A 17,045-nucleotide genomic window follows, 5' to 3' on the forward strand; every position below is an offset into this window, starting at 1 on the left:
AGGTTAAGGTTAAGGTTAAGGTTAAGGTTAAGGTTAAGGTTAAGGTTAAGGTCAGGGTCAGGGTTAGGGTTAAGGTTAGGGTTAGGTAAAGCCATGAGGCTATATGGCCATGCTGCGGCTCCTGAAACTGCTGGGTTATTTGACCGCGCCGCGGCTCTGCAGCCATGGTCTTGAAATAATCACAACTAGCGATGTGGGCAGGGAAAGGGGGTAGGTTAAAACAGGAATTTTATTGAGCCTCAGTTGCCGGACAATACAGGATTACACAAACATACAGGAATCAATCAGAATTCAACTCCAACACTGTTGTAACAAGGTTTAAAGCGCATGAGTCAAGTCAATTTTACATAATACAAGCACTGTAAACAAACTAGACCAAGAATAATGGGGAAATTGCACAAAAACAAATGCAGCGCTTAATTAGGGCACTATTCAATAACTAAACTAAAAAAGACTAAACCACAACCTTCTAATATACAGTAAATATATACCCATTAAGTCCTGTTCTAATTTTAGAGAGTTGTCATTCCATTAGATATTTAATAAGGCCGTGGCTGCAGAGCCGCGGCGTGGTCAAATGGCCCAGCAGTTTCAGGAACCGCGGCACTGCCATATAGCCTCATGGCTAACCCTAACCCTAACCTTAACCCTAACCCTAACTCTAACCTTAACCCTAACCCTAACTCTAACCCTGACCCTAACCCTAACCCGGCGCGGTCAAATAGCGCAGCAGTTTCAGGAGCCGTGGCACAAAATAACAAGGCAGTTTCGGCCGCGCACCGCGGCTCTGTAGACACTCCCATTTAATAAATGCGTTTTTCTAAGTCCAGTGAATTGCAAAAGTGACTACAAAAATACTGTAATGTAAAGCAACACGATATATAAAAATAAAGCATGTATCAGACAAGGTAATCATTATTGTGGTTCTTCATTTTCCTCGAGGGCCAAAGATTTAAATGGTGAAAATACATTGCTTTTCAATTTCTGTTGCTTAAGTATCCATTGATGGAAATGCTGGCAGTAGATGTTTACGTTGTGAAAGCTGTCGTTGGGATTTTTTAGTTTAAAGTTCCGGTTTGATCAGTTTGTAGTCCACCATAACAGTCAAGTGACATTCCTCCTCCACTTTTGTCATATAAAAATTTGAAATGCTGATCTAGAATGAGAAATAAGTGATTAAATGCATCAGATCATATTGCAAATTGTACAAAATCTGCGTCCGATTTGGCATGATTTTTCAACTGCATGTCATCCGCCACTTTGAGTTTTGGCTGAATGCCCCTTTTGGAAATGAACAATGCACTGCAGACTGTTTTTGACATTGCCGTCCCTCTCAATTTCAGGACTATAGACTTGGGCCTCAAAACTCCTGCCACTGAAACAATACATGGATACCTTTGAAGTGTACTTTTGGTGGCAGGAAAAAAGGCCATCAAAAAGAAACAGATGACACAAACCTCACCAACGACCAAGGACTGGACTGACATGGGAACAGACATCAGACAAAGGGAAAAAATGACATTCGGACTTTCGAAATATGTAACCTATTTGGACTAAATGGGACTTTTAATTTAAATGTGTCGGGATTTTGCTGTTTTTTATGCTTAGTTGATGTTTATTTTGTGTTCTTACTTTGAATTTCACTTTTATTTTATTTTTTTTTTAAACATTTTAAATGAAAACAGATTTTTCCACTTCTCTTCCATTACAGTTTGTAGACACAAGGGTCCTCAGAGCGCCGTGCATCGCCGTGCATCTCCATCTTGAAGCCTCTAATCACTCGTTTGAAGACGGTGAGGTGAAGGTTTTAAGCAGGAGAAAAGATGGTTTGAAAGAGGAGTTAAGAAAGCTATTTTTGTTAAAAAAGAAAGACCTTCTTTAAACAGGAATGGAGGGCTAAGATTCAATCTTCCTGGTATCTATAATGGAATACTGAACCCCTGGAAAGGTAGAGGACCAGGACCAGGACATTTAGATGCTAATCAGGTACTCAGGGTGGTTGAGCCAGGGTCTCACAAAGACAAAGGTGATTCTAATAGCCCATTAAGATTCTGAATAGGCTAGCTCGGTAGATACAAGGGGGGAGTTTCTGTTGAAACAAACAACTCTTTCCACTTCAGGAAGGCTCCGCCCAATGGGCTGGACTTACCACAGAATAGTACAAATATCGGAGTTCTCGACCTAAATTCTTTTATTGACAATGACTCTTGGATGAGAGTCGAAACGTCTATTTTTTCTAACTGAGTCCAGATGACTACAACTGAAGCTTTTTCTACTATGGAACACGCCTGGACGAATGAGGGATTACACCGACATTATGTCATAAAATATTATTATTGTTATTAGATACAAGGTGTTGTGTTTATCCAAAACTACATACAATTATAATCTTTACAAACAATGCTGTTAAAGTTTATTCTAGCTGGATCTATAGACATGAAATAAAAATGTAAAACGTCCAACTTTGATGATACAGAGCTAAAATGTTCTAGAACTACATTTAAACTGAGCACTACTTGAGGCCACAGAACACAGAATAAACCAATTTAATTAATGATGTGTCAAATCGGACCAGGTTCCAAATTAGACAATTACGATGGCTTACCTTATTGTTATTGTTTAAAATGTCATTAAATAGTTCCGGGTTGGGCTGCGGTACTTTAGGGAAAATGTTTTCCCTATTTCTGCAACAAAAAAAGATATAGCATATTAAGTAATTAGGCATAAGGTCATGTTGTTTGAATAAGAATAACTCAAACATTTACATACTTCATACACCACACTAAGGACAGTATTACCAGCACCGCCATCAACAGCGGAATCAAAATGACCGCAAACAGAATATAGTCACGGCCTGAAATTGCATCTGTGTAAAAAACAGACAATTCAGTTTATTGATGGTGAACAATATATAGTTAGCAGAATATGCAGAAACATACCATAATGTTTATTGCGAGTCCACTCAGTTCCACCATTGTACTCAACGACTGCTCTCATAGAGATGTCGTATGAGCACTCAGGGCTGCGGGGCAACACGGCAGAGAGGCCAGTGACGATCTCTAAATCCTGTTTGAAAAGTTGAGTTAGATTTCTATAGGCTTTTAAAACATATATTCATTAGTATAGCTGGCTACCATTTGTTTAATATATACTGTATAAAAAGGTAATATTTGTTATCTTATTATTGTTATATAATATTGTTTTATATTTAACTCATTAGCCGTTAATGTTTTAAAAAGTTACACTACATTATAAATGAGAGATTATATCATCCAAACAACTTATTTGTGTCATTATTTGTTATTTTCACACTGGCCACCACATTTAGCGTGTTGATTACTTTCACACTGACAACCGCAAGAGGGCGCTCTAGGCTAACGCAGAAGAAGAATCGGCACTTCCTGTACCACAGGAGTTTGGGGAGTTGTTTTGAGTGACACCGAGGAAGAAGAATTCAATGGATTTAGTGCTATAGTTCTCTGAATATCTGTTAATATGTTACGTTAACATACCAGACACTTACGACAGTTTGTTATCTGTGCGTCATATAGCTGAAGGTGTTATGTTAGCATACCTATTCACCATATTGTTCTTTCTCTAATCTGTTATTATTTGAAATTGCATTTCAAGATGAAATGTCTGTTCTTGGTCCTGGATTTTATCAAATAAATAAGTCCCCCGACTTATACTCCGGTGCGACTTATAGTCCGGAAAATACGGTAATGTGAGATAGGGATGAGACTGGGGAAGAATATTGCAGCAAACTGCCGAGAGCCAGATTCGACCTCAAGACACTGTGGGTTGATCCCATGGAGTGCATATGTGCTATCCACTCAAACACTGAGCGGCACTCAATTTTCAAATGTTAAAAATATGTTTTCTCTTGTTTACTGGTTTGGTTTTGGTTTAATTCTGGATCAGTACTAGATCGTTCCGATACTGATTAGTCCTGGTTTAGACCTGATTCAATTCTGGTTTAGTTTAATCCTGGTTTGGTATTAGTCTAGTCCTAGTTTAATTTGTCACAAAAATCTAATATAGCAGTTGATGTTTTGTCATTATAGAAAAAGAGACACTGACCCTTGAATAGGACCGATTTAGAATAATCATTCATATTAAATTAAAATAGCATATAATCATAAAAATGTTACTACCAGGCTAGTTAAAAATACAGACCCAAACAGACCACAGTTGTCAAAACACACTAAATGTGTGAGATATATATATATATATATATATATATATATATATATATATATATATATATATATATATATATATATATATATATATATATATATAAATAATTTAATACCCAGCTCACAATACCCACATGTGTTCAAAATATTAATTAATTGTGTGTATGTATGAAAATCTTACCTTTGTATATGAGCAGGCGGTGTAATTAATGTAGTATTTCCACCTGTAATTGGGAAACTCAGGGGGAGTCCAGCTAATATGGAACTCCTTTTTGGATTCTTTGACTGTCCAGTTCAGAGGGGCGAGTTTCACTGTGGAAATATACAAAGAGTTTAAAATACTACCAAATAGGGACTTCCGGTTATGGAGGCGCTTTGAGTAGACACATTTCACACTTTAAAATCATCGTTTGACCCACCAAATCCCAGAGAGGAAGAACAAGGGATGAGTAAACAAGGAAGAAACAAATCCGGTAACACTACGGGAAAGCTGACGGCCCACGGCCCTATTGGACAGCCCACAACACAAGCTAACGAGGCTAACATGGCTTGCAGACCTGACTCCCTCCCAGCTAGAAAAACAGGGTCCCGCCAGCCCAGATAAAGATTTTTGTGACTTCTCTGAATCGAAGGGGGAGTGAATATAACTAATCATCGGATATGGCTCAAGATGTCTGAAGTGCAGCGTGCCATGTGCTGAGTCTCTTAGAGCTGAGTTGTTAGCTGCCATGGGCCCGGCCATATCTGCTGCAGTAGCCACTCCGCTGACAGGGAGTAACAGGAGCACGCACGGATGAAGTCGAGCAGCATGTTTCAGTTAATACGGACGATCTGCAGACAGTAAGGGAGGCACTGCGGGCCAAAGTGACAATGCTGGAGTCAGAGAACAATAATATGAAAAATAAACTCCTTACAGCTCACGTCGACCTATCCTGAGGCTTGTGAGTCCCTCCCATCATAATCGAAAGAGCACATCGCCTTGGCAAACCAAGACCAGCTTCTGATAAACCACGAAGCCTGATAATGAGGTTTCTTAACGATCGTGTGAAGGAACGCGTCCCAAAGGCTGCAAAGGAGACCTAAATTTATAAAGGCAAGCACATTTTCATTGCTCCAGATGAGGTTCGTCAACAACCACAAAAGTTCCACCACATCTTTGAGGAGCTCAGCAAGAGAAAACTAAGACATGGGTTCTCTTTCCCCGCAACTCCTCTGGTGACTTTTGAAGGTAAAAAAATACAAAAAAGAGCTCCTAAGGAAGATGAAAAACACAGGGAACTGAACAACATGAGAGATGGAGCCAACGTGGCATGTGAGTTTGGGTTGTGGTCACATGGTGATACATTTCTGTTAATTTGAAGAGATAATAAGGACAAGATTAATTTGTTTTTAACATCACACTTTATGCTCCATGTTGGCTGTCAGCTGTTGTACATAAACTTTGTGTTTAAGCAGATCTGCTCATCAATGTGCAATGTGGGACATTGGATTTGTGGGGAATTAAAAAATACTTGTCGATTGCGGGGGGACAGCGATGGTGAGTCAGAGAGGTTATATATCCAGTTATTTCCAAGGATTGGTGTCAGGAGTGCCTGGATTGGACTTCCCTCCCCTTTTCGATCTTTTTTTAATCAGTTTTTGGTTCGATACCAGTTTCCAGTATGGACCCTTTTGTTTTCTTTTTTGGCCTTTCTGTGGTTTTGTGTTCCTATGATTCTTGTTGTGTTGTTTTTGACTAGAAATATTAAAAACATTAAAGCGTTATCAATGGTACGATCAATACAATCAAGCCAATGTTATCAGAAGTGGAGTAGCATGCCTCAATGTCAATGGCATACTGAACTCAATCAAACAAACAAAAATGTTAACAAATGTGAAAAAAGAAAGAGGCACATTTTGAATGACACTGAACATCAAAAACTAACACAATTCTGTTATAACAAATCCTATTATTCATCATACAAAGGCAAACATAGAAGGGGAGTTGTAATTTTGATTTCAAACCGCATTTCAATGTGTATGCTCCACCAGGGGGCGATATAACTTTCTATGCTGATGTCATGGATCTGATTGTAAACCACTCTGAGGGAACCCTGATTTGTGGCGAAGATTTGAACCTTCGCATTCAGCCTACATTAGACGTGTCAAACTCAAGAGGCACTGGAACCATAAATAAGAAGTTCCATATCTTATAGAATATCTCTAGAACTCTAGAGCATGCCAGTACACCCATTTTTCGATTCCAGAATAGACTACTTTTTGTTCTCAATAAAGACAGATCTAAAATTACTGAAGCAGATATAGGCACAAAAGACTGTGATAAAATGTAAATATATGAATATATTTCTGTGATGTATTTTATCTGCATAATAGTGATATATTATCTGCATCATTAGTCTAAGAGAAAAACGGCATGTGTGACAAACTGCATTTGTGAAGGTGTCGTAAAGATGGGCCAAGAGGAATGTTTACTCTAGGGAGGGATGTAACACCCCAGGGGGGGGGGAGTTGCACCCCCCCTTGCATGCTTTACCTCTAAGGAAAATACCGACTGTCGTAAAAGACAAGTGCCTTGATGTGAAGCTGACCAATGAGAAATGTGACCCGCCTATTCCATAATATCTAATAAAACCAACCTGCATGAAAAAAAAAACGTCGTGGGACCTTACAACAGCCTGGGTGACCCGGCCCGGCGGTTTCTACCATGCATGCCACACAAAAGTCTGATGTTTCTGTGTCGTTTCCTATTCTAAGTTGAATTGTGTTCTCTGTGTGTTAAGGAATAGCATTGGTGTATGTCTAATTTTCCCTGACAAAGACAAAAGTAATCATGCTCTTATCTATATTTCTGTAGACCTGGATGAAAGATGACAAAGGTGAGACAAAGAGGTTCCATGCCAGCCTGTATGGAATTTTACATGAAATAGTTAAGAAAATGCTCTTTACCAAACAAAGATATTATGAGACTGGTTCTAAATTACTATCTTGGAAACTTAAAAAACAACAAGCTGAAAGAACAATTTTTAAAGTAAGGGACGGGCAAAATTATGTCATCATAACTAGACAAGACCAAATTCAATCAGCATTTGAATCCTTTCATGAAAAACTTTTTTCAAAAAATTCCAGACGGCAAAGAAGATTATATCAATTCCTGGACACCCTCAATCTGCCTGTTATGTCAGAAGAACAAAATAAAGAATTAGGAGTTGAAATGACAGTTTTGCAAATACAGGGCGCAATCAAAAGATTAATGAACGTTAAATCTCTGGGGAGTGATGGGTTCACCTCGGATTGGTATAAAGCTTTAACAGACACACTTACTCCTTTCCTATTGGCGACTTTTAACTGGGCACTAAGGAAAACTCGGGCCCCTCCTAGTTGGAAAGAAGCCATCATATCCCGGATACCAAAAGATGGGAAGGACCGATTGTGCCTCATATTGACTTATTTCTATTCTGAATGTGGACTATTGTATATACACATCAAATATGTCCAAAAGAATGGAACAAATAATTCCAAACTTAATCCACAATGATCAGACAGGATTCATTAACAAACGACAAAACACAACTGAAATTCTTTCTTACTGGCAACCCCCTTTGACCTTTAGAAATACTTACTCATTTAAATGACAAACAGACTCTCTTAGATATTTAGGTGTGGTACTCCATAGAGACCAATTAACTATTCTGGAGATTTTATTAATATAAAAAAGATGTTGAAAAATGGAATCTTATCCCCTACTTAAGTCTAAGTCAAAGGGTTTAAACTATAAAAATGAAGGTTTTGCCTAGGTTTCTCTTCCGACTTTCATCCCCAACCGGCTGTTTGATGAGATGAATAAAGCAATCTCAAGATTTATATGGCAAGGAGAAAAAACACGTACCCAATTTAAAACTTTACAATTATCAAAAGAAAAAGGAGGCTGTGGGTTTAACTTGTTTGAAAAAATACTTTATTTCAGCTCAGATCACAGCCCTGCTGCGCTGGTGTGATCCAGAATATGAAGCTCAATGGAAAAAAATATTGAGATTAATATTATGCCGGGGGTTCCTATGCAGGCCTTACTGGCAGATGACAGGCGGTTGAGTCATTTGGAGGAGGTGGAAAACCCTTGGGTGAACTCGGAGCTAATCAAATCACACAAACTAAAGAAAGATATTAGAATTTGAAATTGTTTGGCTTACGATCAAAATTTCACACCTAGCAGCACAGGGTCAAGATTTAAAGTCGGGACAACAAAAGGTATAAAAGTCTTTTACCAGATTGTAAAGGAAAATCCTTTGAAGAGCTTTGATAAGTTGAAAGGACTTTTAATGGTATTTACAAATAAGGAGTCATTATAATCAAGAAATTAAAAATGATGATGATCATCACAGCCTTTAGACTGAAACACTCATTAAAGCTTATAAATCTGAACTTTCAGAAATAATAAGGTAAGAGTAAAAGGTACTACTGCAACCTCATTCAGTAATCCTCACCTCTTAACACAAGTAGACCTAATAGAAGATCAGCTGATATGGAACTGCTTTCAGCCAGTTAAGGTGGATAAAACATGTTATGCAACTAATCCCTAAAAATGAATAAAATGATTTAATCTTCATATACGGATTATGATATTGGGTGATAATGTAATTTGTATTCTAAAATAAGTGTTTTATTGTTTGTAGCTAGTGAGTATAACTTGTTAAGTTGCATCCTCCTTTCATGATATTCTTGTAAATGCCCTTTAATTTTTTACACTGGTGATGTTTATGGTTCCTATGTTTGCACACACGCTTTACAATACGAGGAAAGTTACTTCAGTCCAAAGATGTCAAAAATTGGGAAGGATGTGTTTCACCATATTTCTATTTAAAAGTGCTGAGTGTTGGTTAATACCCACGCTTGAGAAATTCAAAATGGTGGATGTTCCGTATGGTTCTATTATTTGCTGTTCCATTCAAGAGCACATTGAGAGGCTCCTCTGGGTCCACTGGAAGATCACATCCCGTCCTTATGTTGTTCGTGTAAAGTGGACACTCTTGTAATGGGACAGACACGTTGTTGTCGTCACCATCTGAACTGGAAAGTAACAATGAGATTGAATTTATATGTGACACTTTGTCATAACTAATTTTGCACATTGCTATATCATCTGCTGTTAACAGTTCCTCTCCACAGACCTGACCTGTAACTTGGTCTTGGCCCATAAATTAATCCTCAAACTAGGACTGGGTGATATGAAAAATGAAAAAAATGAAAAAAACCTGTGCTCCAAAACCGTCGGAGTTGGGGTCATGCATTAGCTGGGGTAACGCATTAGCTGGTACTCAAATTACTTTTTTAGAGTAACAAGGAGCGCTTCACTGAAACTTTCAAAAACATTTAACCAAGCCCCAGATGTCTTTGCCCACAACCACAATCAAGAAAATGTGAGACAGTGACCTCAAATCTGATAATTTGTTTATTAGCTCCACTGGTAGCAGTGCTCAAGTAGCAGTGTGGTGTTTTCTGCAAACTGGGCTACTGCAGACGTCATGTGACGTCATCGCAATTGCTGGTATACAACAATGTTAATTATTGGTAACGCAAGAGTTCTCTAACGCAGTAACATAATGCATTCGTTTTCCAGAGCAGTAACGAGGTGACGTTACTTTAACCAACACTGTCAAAAACACATGTTTTTACTGATGGAGTGTTGGCTATGGACCTCTAGATTCAAAAACGCCAACCATATCATTGACAATTAGACATCACTTAATCTCAACCACTCAAGATTTAAATTAAAGGAATAATAGAGGATTTTTTGCCGATTTGAGGATTCAAGCAACTGTTAAAAATGCGCATGCGCACACTTCCCACCCTCCTGTTCTTTCCAAGAGGCCACCTACCATCCAACAGGCCACCTACCATCAAACCTTGTGCGTGCACGCAAAAGCCCCAACATGTGCATTTGTTTATTAGCACGATGGATCGCATCATCTCTCGTCGCCACTAATTCCCGTCTCTTCTGAGCTCGAACACAATCTTTCTCTGTCATAATTTTTGTACTGTACACTGAAGGATCTCGCTAAACACACACCGACATATCAACCACGCATGCGCAGCCAAAGAAACGTGCTGCTGTCCTGGGGATGAGACAGAACGAGGCTGCAGGTGTGCAGTAGCAAGCAGGGAATGATTGACATGTGGGAGAACTACTCGGCTGTCCACACCACGAGGAAAGGAGACTGAGATTGCAGAACAAAGATCCTCTATTATTCCTTTAATAGTCCAGCCCTACTTCAAACATATGCAAATATATAATACTCAAAAGTATCAAAAACATACTTATAGAAAAAGCGGATGTCTGCAGAAGAGGGAGGCTTCCAATAGCAGCGGGTGAGATTGGAGGACAGAATTATACACCACAACTGCAGATCTAAAAAGGAACCAATAAATTAAAGTTGATCGTGACTGTGTGTGTACTACTGACAAACTAACCTGGATCATTGAGGGTGACAAAGACGGGATCACTCATGGTGCCATTGCAAACAGTCTGAATCGACATATTGAGAAATCCTCCATTTAGTACCTTTTCGTCATGCCAATACAATGAATGTTCAATGTTGACGAACTAGAACAAAACAGATAGTTGAGTCATTAGTCAGACATAATATGTAGCCTAATATTATTTTAATCTTGGTAAAATAATGACATGATTAAATGTTCTTCTAACATTCAGATATATTTTTTGCAAAGTGATTTAATGATACAGAGTAAGAACTACATTTTTAGCTAAGACACAGAATGCAAAAATAATATGACTATATATAATAATAAAAAATAGGCCTTTTCCAGTATTTTTGTAAATTCTCCTGGATGTGCTTTAAAAAAATGACTTTGAACAAGCAGGCAATACTTGCTCAACAAACTGAAAAGATTATTTATTGAGTCCTATTACTTACAGAAGTCCCCTCTTGACCCTCGTACTTCTTCGTGGAATTGATCTGATACGAGCAGTGTTTCCCAGATTGTTTGGGGGGAGACCAGGACAGCTCTTGGTACAAGCCGTTTTTCCAGCCAAGATGCACATTCTCTGGAGGTAAAACTGGGAAAGAAAGTGAAAGCAAACAATATAAGCAATAAAAATAAATGAAAAAAATATAGTTGTACTAATAGTAATGTCTTATGTTAGTAAAGTGGCGTTTTAAATGTTTGACAAGCATTTGGGACCCGGACAGAATCCCTGGAGACATTTTAATTTGAAATATTCGTACAATAATAAACAGCAGAGCAATAGACATAGACTTGATTGGAGCACGCGTTAACTATTATTGAGAACTTTTACTTAAGTAATTATTGGATTCTCTTCCTACATTGAGTAAAGTCTACAAGTAACATAACTTTATTTTCACAATATGAAATTATTTGAACATTTGTGTTTCTTGCACCGCTCCTTCAGATTTAGTTTGTCTAATTTTTGTGTCAATCCAATTACATTAACTTCAAATTATAAATCAGATATTTTAAGTTGCTCTTACTTGAGTAGTTTCTTTGACGACTATTTTGTACTCCTACATAAGTAACCAATTACTTTAAGTAACTTTATTCTTACTTGAGGGCAGTTTTCTACCCACCCCTGGATATGAAGCTATACAGATAAGGTCAACGCACACCAAAGGCTCTTTAAAAGGCTTTATAACAACTCACGGGCTCTTTAGTTTAATTTGCAGGTTATTGAGCACGAGGCTGTGAGACGAGGTGGTATGAGCAGGTTATCTATTCAAGGAGTTTACACGTGCTTCCTCAGTTAACAGCGGTGCTTCTCTGTTAGAGACAGAGACTTGTCTGTACTTATTTCAGAAGTGCCAAATGTTTGTGTGTTCAGCCCCAGCACCACGTTCAAATTTATCAAGTTCCAATCGCAGGCCCGGTGTGGGAATATAATGAAGGAGACTATTTTGTTGCGCGTCAAAGCGTTTTGGTGTGCGTTGGCCTTTATTCTTGAGTATTAATTTCCCCAAATACCTTTTTATTCTTACTTGAGAACTTGAGGTTATTCCTTCACCACTACTTTGTACTTCTACATGAGGAATATTGATTTTGAAGTAGGCTGTGGATTTGTTCATAATAGCAGCAGCCGTTTTTGGCTGTGTCTCATTTGTCAGGGCTGACTCTGTGTGTTCTGAGACTTGTTAGTTCTTTCAAAATGTCTCCTATTTAGTTGTCACATTGATAATGTTTATGGGCCTTTGTTTTATTAGGCCTGTGTGACTCGTACCTTTTGAGACTGTTGATGTCATTGTTGTTTTGTATTCTTAGTTATGTATGTGTTTCTGTTCATTTAACTTTACATTCCTGTTTATTAATGAATTTATTAAACTGTATTAAACCATTGTCCATCTTGGTTTTGTTTCTTCCTCTCACCCTCGCAGAGGAGCTCATTCGGGATTTCTTATAACCCTATTCCAGTGTACTAAAGTTTTAATAATTGTGTCATTGGTTTGTTGGAGGTACATTTTAATTTGGCTTGACCTATAATGGCATTGATCATGGTGGATAGGTTGGTGGAATGCAATTTCCTTGTCTCGCCCATGGTTGGTGTTGCAGGCCCTGTTTTGTGTCCCCTGGGGATGCTCCCGAGTCTTTGATTTTGGATGGTTAAGTGAGTCCCCCTTCTAGTAGAGCATTTGATCAGCATTCTGAAAATAACTGCATTTTCTTGTCAGCTTTATCAGGTAAACCTTGTGTGATTTCTAAGCCTCCTGGGGCAAGGATCCAAGCCCGTCCTGAGAGCCCTGAGTCTGACAGAGCCTTCAGTTCACGCTGCGGAGAAAGCCTGTGCATGGGAGTGGTCCAACAATGTAATGTTCATTCTCCTGTTTGTGTCTGTGCCTCGTAACAAAAGAGGATGTTTTAGCCACTGTTTTCAACATAGATCTACATTTCAAAATCTTTGTAGACTAGTAACACTTGGTTATGTTTATTTTGCTCACACTCCAGTCCAATCTCTTGTTAGATTTGATAGTACTGTTTGTTCTTCAGAAGTGCTAACGGTGTAATTTGTATAGGGTTGGCAGTCAGAAGTACAATGAATGTCTCAGATGTAAGTATGGTTTATTTATTTTTTAAATGCATTATTACCGACATGGTTTGTGGCCCCAGGCCTCAGGCTCCATTTTAGCTCATATGTGTGTCTAAGTCTTGCTTGTGTACTAAACCCTGTGTCGGTGTCATTTGAATCTGGCTGTTGAAGCCCTCTTCAGGGATTGGTGGACTGCTTCAGGCCTGGCTCCTCCTTCCTCATCTTCTCATCTTGGTATTTGTTAATTCTCCAATCCCCAGCAGAGATGGGTCGTAACAAACAATCCAGTCAATAATGTCCATCTGACTATTGCGACCCCTACTGTATACTCCCTACAGTGGTACTGTAAACAGTAAGGACAAACTTAATAATGACAGCTTTATAACAATGGGAGTGTCTACTGAGCCGCGGCGCGCGGCCGAAACTGCTAGGCTATTTCGTGCCGCGCCGGGTTAGGGTTAAGGTTAAGGTTAGGGTTAAGGTTAAGGTTAGGGTTAGGGTTAAGGTTAAGGTTAGGGTTAAGGTTAGGGTTAAGGTTAGGGTTAAGGTTAAGGTTAGGGTTAAGGTTAGGGTTAAGGTTAGGGTTAAGGTTAAGGTTAGGGTTAAGGTTAGGGTTAAGGTTAGGGTTAAGGTTAGGGTTAGGGTTAAGGTTAAGGTTAGGGTTAAGGTTAGGGTTAGCCATGAGGCTATATGGCTCCTGAAACTGCAGGGCCATTTCACCACGCCGCGGCTCTGTAGCCGCTATAACAACAGTGTCAACATAGGCCAAATGGAATTCTACCATTTTTGGCAAATCTGATTATGTGTCTGCGCCCAAACACTTTGAGGTGAATGAGGGCTGTAACAATTCATCAACTAACCATGACTATTTTTATTGATAATAGTTGACTACTAAAATAATCATTAAAGTTACTAAAGAGTTGTAGTTTTCAACATATTAGAAAAAGGATCCACATAAGTAACAGCAGTATACATAAGGATTTCTCAATACTGTGAGTTTAGCAAGCAAATTCTATTCAGATCAAATCAAATCAAATCAATTTATTTTTGTAAGGCCCAAAATCACAACAACAGTTGCCTCTGAGGGCCACAGGGAGAAATGAGCACATTTCTGCACAAGTTATTGAATTTGTATCACTTTGCACAGATTGTACAGTGAACTTGGTTATGTTTATTTTGCTCACACTCCAGTCCAATCTCTTGTTAGATTTGATAGTACTGTTTGTTCTTCAGAAGTGCTAACGGTGTAATTTGTATAGGGTTGGCAGTCAGAAGTACAATGAATGTCTCAGATGTAAGTATGGTTTATTTATTTTTTAAATGCATTATTACCGACATGGTTTGTGGCCCCAGGCCTCAGGCTCCATTTTAGCTCATATGTGTGTCTAAGTCTTGCTTGTGTACTAAACCCTGTGTCGGTGTCATTTGAATCTGGCTGTTGAAGCCCTCTTCAGGGATTGGTGGACTGCTTCAGGCCTGGCTCCTCCTTCCTCATCTTCTCATCTTGGTATTTGTTAATTCTCCAATCCCCAGCAGAGATGGGTCGTAACAAACAATCCAGTCAATAATGTCCATCTGACTATTGCGACCCCTACTGTATACTCCCTACAGTGGTACTGTAAACAGTAAGGACAAACTTAATAATGACAGCTTTATAACAATGGGAGTGTCTACTGAGCCGCGGCGCGCGGCCGAAACTGCTAGGCTATTTCGTGCCGCGCCGGGTTAGGGTTAAGGTTAAGGTTAGGGTTAAGGTTAAGGTTAGGGTTAGGGTTAAGGTTAAGGTTAGGGTTAAGGTTAGGGTTAAGGTTAAGGTTAGGGTTAAGGTTAGGGTTAAGGTTAGGGTTAAGGTTAGGGTTAAGGTTAGGGTTAAGGTTAGGGTTAAGGTTAGGGTTAAGGTTAGGGTTAAGGTTAAGGTTAGGGTTAAGGTTAGGGTTAGCCATGAGGCTATATGGCTCCTGAAACTGCAGGGCCATTTCACCACGCCGCGGCTCTGTAGCCGCTATAACAACAGTGTCAACATAGGCCAAATGGAATTCTACCATTTTTGGCAAATCTGATTATGTGTCTGCGCCCAAACACTTTGAGGTGAATGAGGGCTGTAACAATTCATCAACTAACCATGACTATTTTTATTGATAATAGTTGACTACTAAAATAATCATTAAAGTTACTAAAGAGTTGTAGTTTTCAACATATTAGAAAAAGGATCCACATAAGTAACAGCAGTATACATAAGGATTTCTCAATACTGTGAGTTTAGCAAGCAAATTCTATTCAGATCAAATCAAATCAAATCAATTTATTTTTGTAAGGCCCAAAATCACAACAACAGTTGCCTCTGAGGGCCACAGGGAGAAATGAGCACATTTCTGCACAAGTTATTGAATTTGTATCACTTTGCACAGATTGTACAGTGAAGTGTGTCTATTCCCCTATACTCACATGGTCTTCTGTGTGGGATAATGTTAGTTGAAAGAAAATTGCTTGTTTGTTTTTTTTACGTGTGACGTCAATGCAGGGAAACGCACGGGGAGTAAAGGCCATGGGAAGTTATTAATATGGGAAGAACATGCATATATATATATATATATACTAATACTGTCAGATCTACTTACCTTTAAGAGGCACGGCGGTTGTTAAAAAGCAGTACAATAGAAATCCCACTTTGTGAAATAGTCCCGTCATGTTTCCAAAGTTACTCTATTGTGTTTCCATTCCTGTAAACCACAAGCCACAAACGCGGAACAGTGTCAAAATGTATAGTCAGGATTAAAAAAAAAACATAAAGATGTAGCAAAACGTAAACTAAAAGTATACGTTGTCGCATTTGCTTTCAGTTGTGGATCAGCCGGGGAAACGGGTTGGTGTCAGAGGAGCGTGAAGAGCCTCCCTCTCTCGAGTCGCGCACTCAAATGCGCATGCGCCTCTACTACTACTACTATTATCATAATTACTACTACTACTACTACAAGCTTTTAAAAATCAATGCTCATTGACGAGTGCAGATTTAACCCTCTCACTTGAAATATTAGTTTCAAGTGAGAGGGTTAAATGTCTCACTTGACATGTTTCAAGTTTTAGAAAACTTGATGCTGATCCTGATGTTCATTTTTTATCACATTTTAAAATGGCACGTTCAGAGCTCACCTTGCCCCAGTGATCTTTTGACCTTAGAAATTGCTTTGGCACACACTTTTTGAAAAGGAAGTTTAAGGGCTACAAAAAGAAAAAGTTTCACTTTGACTTTATTTTAACTGCCCTGAGTTATGCTAAACACAACATCACGGGGGTTGAAACTATGGCTCCTGCAGGCCTCTGTCTGAATTTGCCTGTTCTAGCCTATAATGTTGTACGCACATTTTATACAAGATATCCCCTTATAATCTCAAAAAAAAAAAAAAAAAGTGAAGTAGACTTGAAATTAAACCTGACAAAAGGTGTATAATTTGAACAGTCCGTAGTAAAACTTGTTCTAAGGGTCAAAACAAGGCTCTTTCTTCTCATTTGATCCAGAACTTTGAATTCAGCCTGTCCATTTTTTGTTTAAATTTAAATCAAATCCGTCCATTTCTGGGCAGGTTCATGTATAATGTTTGATAACTCGTTACTAACGTGTTAGAGTACTCTTGCGTTACCAATAATCAAAATTATTGTATAACCTATATCGTTTGCCGACAATCTCTTTTGCGTTGTTCATTCTAGCACAGCAAAACAAAAAAGACTTCTCCTCTGAACACGAGGCTGCCATTACAGTTCTAAAACACTACTGAAGCTAAAACGAACCTAACACCACA

At 38.7% G+C, this 17,045-nt stretch overlaps 1 protein-coding gene across 1 annotated transcript; it reads right to left on the reverse strand.

Moving 5' to 3' along the window:
- Window positions 1–211: 211 nt before the first annotated feature.
- Window positions 212–16,139, reverse strand: LOC140372034 (uncharacterized). The gene is made up of 11 exons (XM_072459289.1): window positions 16,069–16,139; window positions 15,867–15,968; window positions 11,129–11,271; window positions 10,665–10,797; window positions 10,512–10,602; window positions 9,085–9,263; window positions 4,381–4,511; window positions 2,940–3,066; window positions 2,770–2,866; window positions 2,606–2,684; window positions 212–1,156 (listed from the first exon to the last, which is right to left on the reverse strand). Exons 2-11 carry the CDS (start codon window positions 15,934–15,936, stop codon window positions 1,064–1,066), a joined length of 1,143 nt encoding a protein of 380 aa, XP_072315390.1. The 5' UTR covers window positions 15,937–15,968; window positions 16,069–16,139; the 3' UTR covers window positions 212–1,063.
- Window positions 16,140–17,045: the final 906 nt, after the last annotated feature.

Source organism: Eucyclogobius newberryi, unplaced genomic scaffold (assembly GCF_026437365.1).
Source record: "Eucyclogobius newberryi isolate DKJ021-1_F unplaced genomic scaffold, fEucNew1.0.hap1 SCAF_22, whole genome shotgun sequence".
NCBI classification, from domain to species: Eukaryota; Metazoa; Chordata; class Actinopteri; order Gobiiformes; family Gobiidae; genus Eucyclogobius; species Eucyclogobius newberryi.